Raw genomic sequence first — 11,854 nt, 5'->3', positions numbered from 1 at the left:
CATCATAATTTGTACAAGAATATTTTTGGTGGGCGCTTGTTCCACACCTATACACTCTTCACTTATGTTGTATGTGAGCTCATGTCTCACTTATCAATCTCTCTATTTTTGTGTAAATATTTTGTGATTTGAGCTCATGGCTCAATACTTTGTTTTTATGGGAGCTTCTTGCTCTATAAGATGCAAGTGTCATAATACTTTATTTATATTTGCTTTGGAACACTTTAGTAGTTTACCAAGAATTTTATCTAGATATCTCTTTTCTTACTTTACATTCTAGTAAGATTTTAATTATTACTTCTTACTTAACACTATATAGTTCTGGATAATCATCTTCTAGATTTTTCTGATTATCCTTTCTAATAATATTAACATCTAATTTGGACTTTTTTTAATTTATTTTGAGCAAGTCACAAATACAAAAACGAATTAATGGATGAATTATATAATACTTTTGATGCACAAACTATTTTGACTTTATATTTAAATTACAATACACATTGTCCACAAATTGATAACATTTCAAATATTAGTAAATATTCAATCCACTTCACCTTAATTAAAACCTTTTTATAGTGTTAATATGAAATTTCTCTGGTCCTCTACATATAAAGTTTGACTTTATCTTATCAATCTTAATTGTTCTTCTTTAATTTGTGTGCTTTTTATTGCCTATATTCGCATTTGAAATTATACATTGCTTTTTATTTTTAGAATAGATGATCATCTAGGTATGTTCTGTATGAATTTTCAAAAAAAAAAAAAGAAAAAAAAGGGTGTGTTCTATATAATTATTTTTAAATAGAATAAATCTAAAAATATACTAATTCATGATATAGCTTAACTTTTTAGGGCTTGTTTGGTATCCATTTTCTGAAGGTCACTAATGGAAACGTCTAACTCAAACCGTTACATATTGTTTGTTTCAACTCTAAAGTAATCGTTTACGTTACTTTCAGGAAATGGAATCCTCTAATTTTTTACCGCTCGTAATTGTGGTGTAACGAATTCCCTTACCTTATTCCCTTTGCTCTCTTCATACCAAACAAATAATAACAACACTACTTACTATTACCTTACCTCTATTTATACATTTGCTTTCCATTACATTTTAAGTTGTCATACCAAACACCCCCTTAGTTTTTATTTGAACTTGTTAGTAATCCCTTTATCAAACATACTAGCTTAACTTCTTGTGCAACGAAATATCTAATTTTCAATTATTAGTATCAGCTTCTTTATGGGTATGAGTTGTCACCGTCCTTCCCTTTTCAAACTCTGTCCATAGTTTTTCTATGAGCGAAATACATTGGGTAGGATGATGATCATCATTGAAATTAACGACTTTACTATATAATATAGTAGTATTAAGATTAGAAATACAAAATACAATGACAATGTCATGAATATGATTTGATATCTTTGACAAGATCAGATATATAAAATCTAAATTGTCAATTTTTAATAGGTGAATTTGAGAAAAAATTTCAAATTTTAGTTTTTAAATTTCTGACTATCTTCTTACATTTAGAAGGAAGACAATCAGAAATTTACATATATTTATTCTGACTAACAAATTAGTCAGAATTTAGTTCGTATACAAGGATACCTTCTAACTGATCTGTCAGTTGAAAATCAACCTTTTTGTAGTAATACAATTATACAAATTCATGTTTAGATCGTTATACATTTGAAATTTTAAAAGATTGAATTTTAGGATAAAACTAAAAGAAAAAGAAAAACTTGTCATTTATATAATATTAAAAATATAACATATAAAAACTGAATTTTTTATTTTGTTAACATTAGAAAATTAAAACTATGAAAATCCAGATGATTCTCAATTTATTGTTGAGATATGAAAGAAACAATCATATTGAAGATTGTGTTTTATTATCGTTGCATTAATAGAAATTCTAAATACTAAAACCAGAAAAATCTGATTGATTCCCTAATGCAAGTTCACATTACGTAGATTCATGTTTTGTAACACTTGGAGAGTAAATAATCTTTTTATGAGTTCGATTCTAAGTAGAGGTGATCATTCGGATTATTGGGTAGATTAATGGTTCGACGTTTCGGGTCGGTTCAAAATCAGGTCTTGTGTCCATATTGGTTTTACATCATTTTAAATTGATTTTGAAGTTGGGTCAAAACGAATCCGGTTACGAGGTTGAATAAATATCAAATTATCGAATCTATTTTAAACACGTCTAATTCTAAACAAGTCCTCGCTTCTCTTAACCTGTCCTAATCACTAATGGTTACCGACACAAAGCTTATCCTGAATATGAAGCCCATTGTTTGGGTTACCGACACGAAGCTTATTATGAATATGAAGCCCATTGTTTGGGTTACCGACACAAAGAGTATAAGATGGGCTAGAATAATATTTTTGAAGAGAACAAAAAGGGAGGGAAGGGAAAGGAAGGAAAGGGAAAAGAAGAAAAAAGAAGTGAAAGGGAAATAAATTTTATTTGTATAGAAGGAAATGAAAGGGAGATGGGATCTTTCCCTTTAAATCTTTTCAACTTTGTAGTGATTAGAGTCTTAACAAAAAATATCCATAAAATCCTTTCAATTCTCTTCCCTTCAAATCTCTTCCTTTTCATTTTCCAATCCAAACAAGAGATTCTTCCTTCCTCCCAATCCCTCTCCTTTCTTTCCCTTCATTTCTTTCCATCCGAACACATCCTTATGGGGAGTAATTTTATTTGACTAGTTGATACTATCAATTGGTTTTACTAACTGACTTTAGACTCGCTGCTTGACGCAGTTTGTTCAAAATTAGTTAATTTATAGCAATAAACGATTTCATTCAATTAATTTACCAAATACCAGAATTATATGATTTGAACAAACAACTATCTATTTGTGTCAAAATAAATTAAAATTATCAGGTAAGTTAACTAAATAGGCCGACTTTGTAAATGTAATTCATTTTAAATAATATATGATTTCTTCTTGTTGCCAATACTTAATTACATGTGGATTTAAGTTACTAATGGTAGTGTTTTTTATACTCCAAGAATTTACTTAACCATAACAACAAGATTATATTTGTTTATTTCTTTTATATTTCAGAAGTTGCGATATGTATTTTAACTTAGAAAAAACTCGATTTTCCATTAGACCCTTTGTTTAAGCCTAATGAGTAATGAGTAAACAATGTCACCATTTAATAAAAAAATATCTTAGCCAATAATTGCATTAGATTCAATTCTACATGAAAACTATATCAGATCGAATGATTCCTTGTTGAAAGTTGTATAAAACAACGATACAAAATGAGCGTATACAAAAGTGCCAAATATCATCTGTATGGTTTTCTTAATTAAATTGTTATTTCTAATATAGATATCCTATGATTCTTTTATCAATGAATCAATCAATATATTTCAAAAAATAAAAATCAACCTATAACTTATATTGATAATTGAGGGTCCCTAATATATTATATACCATTTTTGGCAAATTGATGTTACAATATACTTCCTCATGTACTCTTTTATACAAGAGTTTTTTGAATTGAAAATGTAGATGCAAGACACTCATTAGATAATTCTATTACCTTTTGCGTTTAAACATCTGAATTATAAACATTAAATTAAGTCATTTTTTTTAATTTGATCCAATGTAATTCCTTAGATTGCGCCATTTAATTCAAATATATAAAAGTCTTTTTAAATTAGATTGTGTTATTTTAGAAAAACTGAGAAAAACGTGCACTAAAAAAATTTGAACTAAAAATTGCTGGTTTTGAAAATTGTGTCCATTAATCACAAATTTGGGCAATTAATTCTTTTATTTATATCTTTTACCCTTTAAAAGTATTTCATTTATCTTTTCAACTCACCGCAAATTAATAATCATCATAACAAACTATACTTATATATAAATTATGATCAGGGTATAAAAAGAATAGAAAGCAATATACCACACAATTTTGTCTAATAAATATTTTTTAAAATTACCTTGATAAATTACTAATCAAAATCAATAACCACCAATTTTTTTATAAAAAATATTCTATTTGAAGTGAGTCATAAATGAGAATCAAACTCGTGATGTAGCTTTTGATATATACATTATGTCAAAAATGAACTCACTTAAAAACTTAAACCCTTTAAATTAAATTATGTTATTTACTCTATGGTTATTATATTGACTACTATTAAATGACGGAACATTGAAAATCATATATATATATATATATATATATATATATATATATATATATATATATATATATATATATATATATATATATATAATTGAAGTTAATATGGTAACATAAATTTTCAATTCCAAATACATTTTATAATGTTAGATTATATGAGTTAGCCTTGTTAAAGATTTTTTCTTTCACCCATGTGATAAACTATCTAATTGATTATTTTTACCATCTACAAGAAGATTTTATACCCTTCGCCCTCGTACCACTAAGAGATTGTCTTTACCTCGAAAATAAAAAATATCATCATATTATTATAGATTTGTAAAATAGGAATCAATTAACTTCTATAAAAATTAAATAATATCAATTTATTTAATTAACGGATCATCTATGACTAAGAAAGTAACAACATAATATATATTCCCTCCGAACCAATTTAGATGTCCCATTTGCTTGGGCACGGTTATTAAGGATGGTGTGGGGTCCATTAAAAAGGGTAAGTAGTAAACGGTAAGTAGTGAAGGGTAAATAGTGAAAGGTAGTTGGGTAAGTAAAGTATATGAGGGTATGTTCGTAATTACTTGTGTGAACTAAGGATATTTAGAATTGACAAAAATAAAAATGAGACAACTAAAAAGACTTTACCAAATAAGAAAATGGGACAACTAAATTGGTTCGGAGGGAGTATAATATAAGTATAAAAAAGAAACAAATCATATAGATTAATATCAAATAATTTATAATAATTTATACTCCTAATTAGTAGTATTTCACAAGTTTATAAATAGACAAAGTTATAATACATTTCTTACATATCTCACACAACTTAGTAAAAAAACTAATTTTCAACCCATTTTATAATTCTTAAAATCTTATTTATAAATGGCTCAAAAGATATCATGTATGTTCCTCATGCTAGTGGTACTATGCATCTTGTGGTGTGGTAAGTTTTAATGTTAATTTAACTAATAAATATTATTATCATCTTTTACCAAATTTTTGTCATTAATGCTTAAAAAGAAAAATACTAATAATGGTTAATTTACATTTACACACATTTTATTGTTTTTCTTTATTTTATTAAAATTTGCATGAAATTTTTTAATGTTAATTGACTTAATTACATAAAATATTTGTTACATTTATTACAAACCTTTTTTTTATTTTGTTAATGAGAATCCATAACAATACTTCTTTTTCTATAGAGCAAATTATGGAACAAAATAAAAGTCAAGATTAATATTCTCTCCGAATCATCATAAGCGTCTCATTTGACTTTTAACACTATTTATCAATCACTCGTAAATTGTATTATATTCTTAATCTTTAAGTTTTAACAAAGTCATTGGGATCTTGTTTGATTCATCTCAATACAATTATTATTAATATCAATTTATTATAATTTTTAATAATGCGCAGTTAAATGAGATGTATATGGTGAATAAGAGGAAGTATAATATATTTAAACGTCTAATTTGATGATAAATTTTAAATTTTATTCTATATTAGGTAATATAATTAATGCTAATATAATTTTAAATTTAAATTATTATATTCTAAAAACAAAGCCTCGAAAGCGTTTGTTAGCAAGATCTATAGTTAAATATATTTTTGAATTAATTTACATGATGAATTATTATTATGATAAATATAGGTGTTTCTGCAATGAGCTTTAGTTATGATAAAGTGGTTCTTCAAGAGAAAGGAGTAAACCAAGTAAAACCTCTATGTTGGTACAGTTGATACTTGTTTTGCCACTGGTAAATGTGGTGCAAAAGATAATTACATATGTTCGACAGATATATGTTGTTGTAAAATACGTGGGAACAATAAATGATAAAATGTTAAGTGTATTTAGTATTTAAATACACATAATTCACCATCATCATGATCAACAATTTAATATTATGCTCAAAAATATATCGTCTAGGTGAGGAAAGGTGAAATATAATCTAGGGTTGGTCCTGGGCAAGGGCAAGCCAAGCCAAGCCTAGGGCTCATCAATAAAAAATTATAATTTATCTTTATGAGGATTTGAATCCAAATCTATTATGTGAAAGATAAGATTGTTAACCATTAAGCTAAGCTACAATTCTTGTCTTATACACATTGTTTATTGATTTTAAACATGTATTATTGCAATAATTATAATATAGTGTGCACAATTTGACATATGCGAAATTTAAATGGACTTTAAGTCATTAAATATTAGCTAATTTTCCTAATAAGTACTTTATAATTTTTTTGTGTGTTCATTTTCTAGAATTATAATTCTCATAAATATATGAATATTTTTATATTTTCCATTTGTTTCCTTTTTCAAATTGCTTTGCTTATGTGTTTATTTGACTAATTTCATTTGAGTTAATTTTTTTTTTGGGTGCTTACATCCAATATTATAGATATACAATTTTTTTAATCTGTTTTATACTTTCTTTGTTTTTTTCGTTGTATCACATTGCGACATTTTTTATCATAAAGTTGCAAGTAAAATAAAATAGAAAAGATTTATCGTGAGGGCCCATAATTTAAGTTTTGCTTTGAGCCCTTAAAATCTCAGGGTCAGCCCTGATACAATCCATAACCGTACTTCCTTTTAAGGGATAATAGAGAAATGTGGTAAGAATGGCCTAAAATAGATCATAGTTTGCTTTTTTAATTTGTGATTCGCGAGAAGATTAACTAACCATGTAACACTAAGCCGATACTCATTAAGTCATTATATGAGAGTAACACCAAAGCTTACATTTTTTTTCTTATCATTTGTCTTGTTAATAGCGTGTTTCGGGTTTTTTTACCTTCCTTAATTGGTCTTTCTATAACGACAATCTAACTGGTTTCAACCTTCTTATCTCCTTCGATAAGGGTTTAATATATCGTATTTCAATTTTCTCTGAACTCCGATCATAGCATTTATGAGCGGATATACCGCGTATGATGATGACTCCTACAAAGCTTACACATTTCTCTTTTATCTCAAACATTTTATGGGTCCTTATGCTATGCCTGGGTAAAATTTTACAGCTTTCTAACAGAACATTTGAATATTTTCTGCTCAAAATAGAGTACAACTAATAAGAGTAAATGTTCATCATGGTAATAAGCTAAAGGTGGAATTCTAGCCATTCAAAGATCTGATCCGATTGCAAGCTTGTCATTTCATGATAAGCATAAGCAAGATTCAGTTCTTCTTGAATGTAATTCATCATTTCAGATTTATATGTAAAACCAATGTTGCTTTGCTTGAGAGCTTCTCTCCAAAGAGTCACTCGGCCGTCCTTTTTCATATAACCTTTCGCATCAATAAATCCTTTGGAACAAAACAATTCGAATAACTTCAAAGATGTGGTTTGATCTAAACCCGAAACTCTATCAGCAAGCCAATGCGGTGTCAAGGCCAATTCCATGCACTTGATCTCCTTAGCTTCTATGCCCTTCTTTCTCAACATCTCAATATGTCTATCGATCTTCCTTTTCCTTTTCACATCCTTAGGCATGTGCACGAAGAGTGTCGGAGGGTAGTCGTATGGGATGTTACCCATCTTGTCATAAAGTCCGGCAGCAATCATAAGAACGATACCCTTAAATCTAACCTCCGTAGCAAGAACCGAAAGAAAATAGCCACCCGAAGAAGCCCCTAACCCAACTAATGGAGATTTAACTAAATTATGCTTCTTTAACCACCAACTCGTGATTTCCTTGACTCTCGATCCATCTTTTGCATATGACCAACAAGCATCGGTGCTTGTTACGACAAGTACAGCAAAACGTTGAGCGAGGGCATCAAGTACGATTTTTTTTTCCTCAGGCAACCCCACGCAGTTCCGACACCTAGAACATTTATCCCAAAAGTTACGGGCACTGCCATCACACCCATGAGCTATAAAAAGAACTGCTTTAGGATCAGATGGTATTTGCCAAATGACTTCCGTTCCTTTGATAAATTCCACGGTAGGGTTGGGAAGTACTTGAAACTCGAGACTCTGCTTCGTATGAGCATGTGTGCTTACATCTATGACTGTATTTTCCTTGCTGCATAGAGCAAAAAGTAAAGTGACAATAACTACTAAACCCAGCACAATGGCAAAAGTTGGCAATTGACATCTCTGAGCAGATCGCCATGAAAAAAGTGATTTATTTCCTCTGTTGAACATGGTCGACTATATGACTAAAAACACTTCCCAGGAAAATTTTTCCCTCTTCTAAGAGAATTTCTGTATGCATGCGGCTAACATTGCTCCAGATTAGCAAAAGCTGAAACAAACATATTGAATCAAAATGTAGCTAGGCAAAACTAAACTGAAATTTGACAAACTTCCCAATTTATCTCAAAAAATGAAGTTTCCAACAATTCACTTTTGAAGATCAACGACATCCAACAACTTCCAACTTATCTCAAAGGATAAAGTTTCCAACAATCCAGTTATAAAGATGAACATATCCATCCTTAAACCGCTATTCGATGTCTTTATATAAAACACTATAATACATGCTAAAAAATATTAGCATTTTGTGTGGTTGTCGGTAGTAATTAGTAAATGGTGGTAATGAGTGATTTATGGTATAAATTTTCATAAAATTGTCATTCCATGATGATAAAACTTTGATCATAAAAATGTTTTTTTTTTTACAATTTTCATTACCATCTAATATTGCACCTGCAATTGATAATACATTCGAACGAATTTTGTGAAGAAATGAGATATATGACTATTAAACTTGTCAAGAACTATTTTGTTAGAGCAAGTACAAAATCAACCAAGTATGAATGGCTTCATCACTCAAGCCAATGCTCAAGGTGTTGTGAGCAACACAAGAAGGTCTTCGATGTGTCATAGTGATGGTGCAACGAAGAACAAGAGTGTGTTGCAAATGGGGTGCATCAGGCAAGGCAAGGGAAGCCTTGATCAATGCATTAGAGTGCACCAAGTAAGCAATAGAGTGCCTTGAACGAGGCAAGGCACAAAAGGGGAATCGCTTGATCAAGACGTGAAGCTGCTGAGCATGATCTGCTCGTTCGAGCAGCATTGGAGCTCGTTCGAGCAGGCTTGTCCAGGCCAAAATCGCGATTCTAATGTTGCGGGATTTTGGTTTGGGGAGCAAGACATTTTGTCCTAGGGTTTCTAATGTGTTGTATGCTATATAAGAGGGCTTAGAACATCATTAGAAAACATGAGAGTAAGGCTAATACATGAGAAAAACTAGGGTTTGCGTAAACCAATCAAGTTGTCTTCTTCATTGTATTAGTTTATGAGTGATCTCCATTGTTGAATGGAATTAATATCTTGAGAGCTTGTTCCCAAGTGTGTGTGGTTAGTCATTAGCGTATTGTTGAATATATTAATAAAAGTAATCATCTTTTGAGGGGATACACATTGTGTTGATTGTTTGTTGTTCTTTTGTTCATCCCTTGTTTTACGCTCAACTTCTAACCATTATTCTACCATTGTTGGGGTCTAAATTATTTTCTTTCATTTTTACATCAAAATTACATTTACTTTCCATATTATTTCCATCATCTAATACCGACAACCAACCAAACAACCCATAATAAGACTATAGTATATGAAAATTGAAAGTGTAATTTGTCCATCATGAGTAGGCTAAAAAGGCTCCATACTCCATAGTGGATTTAAGCCGTAAGTTAGAGGAGGTCACGTTATTATCAAATTAAAAATAGACGGACAAGATTTAATTTCCAACAACTAATTCAAAAATTATACTCTTAACCCGTAAACACCTTTTTATTAATGATTTAATGTTGAAATGGTTAGACATGAGACGGCCTCAATTGGGTCAGTCCAAACTATCTAAAAAAAATTGCTTCATGTACTAGTGTGAATTCATATTTGACTGTTTTTTTATGTTTGTTTTACTAATGAGCTGCTTGTATGGGCTCGTCTTACAGTGATACGTGTCTCGTCTCATATAAGACTTGCTGTAATTAATTTTATTTAATGACCCAAGACTCAAAAGGACTCCTAAATATAGGCAATTAGGCATACATTAATATCTGCCTCCGCCCACACTAACTCAACAAAATTCATGCTATAAACATCAGAAAAGCAGGAATATATTCCTCTACCTCATAGAAGCAACCTGTCCTACTTATGAGTTTATAATGATCGCGAAAATAGTTGCAAAACCACTTTAAGAGTCAGAGATCCTGTGGATTGTTTTTTGTCACGGTAATTTAGAAATCTTAATCAACAGTATTTATGCGCCCTACATTTTACAATATGCTAACACATCCTGATTCAAAAAACAATTGCAACAAACAATTGTTCGCCGATATTTTTAAAATTAATTAGGAGTATAATTACCTACAAATATAAACATTATTTCAAATGATGTTAAAATTGTTTCAAAGATTAGTCATCAGATCAAACCTAATGCGTCGAATCAAACAACTTACAAAAATACATCAGATTTATCATCTTCAACTCGATTCATCAAAAAAAAATTTAGCATTTAAAAGAATCATCGAAAACTATACAAAAAGACGAAAACAGAAACTTACAATTTTTAAAGATAACAGCCGTGGTCGGCGGCGAATTGATGCCAAGATTTTATGGTTGTCGATGTCGCCGGCGAGAGACGAAAGGGTAAATGGTTTGGAGAGATGATGACGCGGCGGGTTGAGGTTGTTGCGGTGCCTCTCTGCGCTCCACGATCCATCCTCCTTTTGTTTGGCCGTTAACATTTTTTAACATTTTAATTTTCCTTAATTTTTATGATGCCAAATACGAGATCGGATCTCAATGTAATTGTATTTTTTTTTTTATAACTCATCCTAATGAGTCATGTGCATGCGCCCTACTTAATTTTTGAATTAGTTTAGAGGAAAGTTTATTTATTTTTTTTATTTATTAAAAATAAATAAGCTTACAAAGGCCAGATTCAGACAGCAGAAAGATTTAGAGGGTGAAGTAAATCAAGGATGAGGACGGATGAATCATCATCATCATCTAACCCAGTATATCCGGCTCATAGAAAATTATAGATAGGGTCTGGGGAGGGAAGAACGGCGGCAACTCATACCCTTGGAGGAGAACACGGCCAAAGGAGTCCCCCGACTCGAGAAAGATTGAGGATGGATGAATGCTTTTGAGATAAGAGGACATCAAAATGAGGTGACGTGATGGTGTTAATATTTCTCTCAACTACTTAATGAGACTAGGAGACAAAGGAGGAGGGTCGATAGACTTTCGACATCCAAAGAAAACATGATTATGGTCAAACAGTGATATTACACGGAGGAAGTAGAAGAAGCTCTCAAAATAATAAAGAGCATTAAGGTAGTTAGTCCTGATAACAACCCGATTGAGGTGTCAATGAGTTTAAGAGAAAAGGTTATTTGTTGGCTGACTAACCTCCTTAATGTTATCTTGAGAACACATAGGATACCACAAAAATAAAGGAGCAACACATTTACACCACTTTATAAAAACAAAGATGATGCATAAATAAGCGAAAATTATAAAGGGATTAAAGTTCTATACTCAATTAAATTGTGGGAAAGAGAGAGAAGAGAATAATTTGAGAAGAGACAGTGATAACAGAAAACTGATTTGATTTCATGATAGGAAGATCAACCACTGAAGCTATTTGTGGTTTGAGGAGATTAATGGAAAAATATAGAGAGCGGAAGAAGAATTTGCATATTGAATTTATCAA

At 30.4% G+C, this 11,854-nt stretch overlaps 1 protein-coding gene across 1 annotated transcript; it reads right to left on the bottom strand.

Annotated features, from left to right (window-relative positions):
• Positions 1-7,117: 7,117 nt before the first annotated feature.
• LOC130806679 (uncharacterized) lies at positions 7,118-10,933 on the bottom strand. The gene is made up of 2 exons (XM_057671844.1): positions 10,698-10,933; positions 7,118-8,431 (listed from the first exon to the last, which is right to left on the bottom strand). Exon 2 carries the CDS (start codon positions 8,329-8,331, stop codon positions 7,282-7,284), a length of 1,050 nt encoding a protein of 349 aa, XP_057527827.1. The 5' UTR covers positions 8,332-8,431; positions 10,698-10,933; the 3' UTR covers positions 7,118-7,281.
• Between the last annotated feature and the right edge of the window lie 921 nt (positions 10,934-11,854).

This window comes from Amaranthus tricolor, chromosome 2, assembly GCF_026212465.1.
Source record: "Amaranthus tricolor cultivar Red isolate AtriRed21 chromosome 2, ASM2621246v1, whole genome shotgun sequence".
NCBI classification, from domain to species: domain Eukaryota; kingdom Viridiplantae; phylum Streptophyta; class Magnoliopsida; order Caryophyllales; family Amaranthaceae; genus Amaranthus; species Amaranthus tricolor.
Note: the sequence above shows the minus strand (reverse complement) of the source record. Positions and strands in the feature narration are given on the sequence as shown.

What these genes read in the sequence shown, in the direction of transcription:
- LOC130806679 (XM_057671844.1), bottom strand. Translation starts at nt 8,331, where the DNA reads ATGTTCAACAGAGGAAATAAATCACTTTTTTCATGGCGATCTGCTCAG.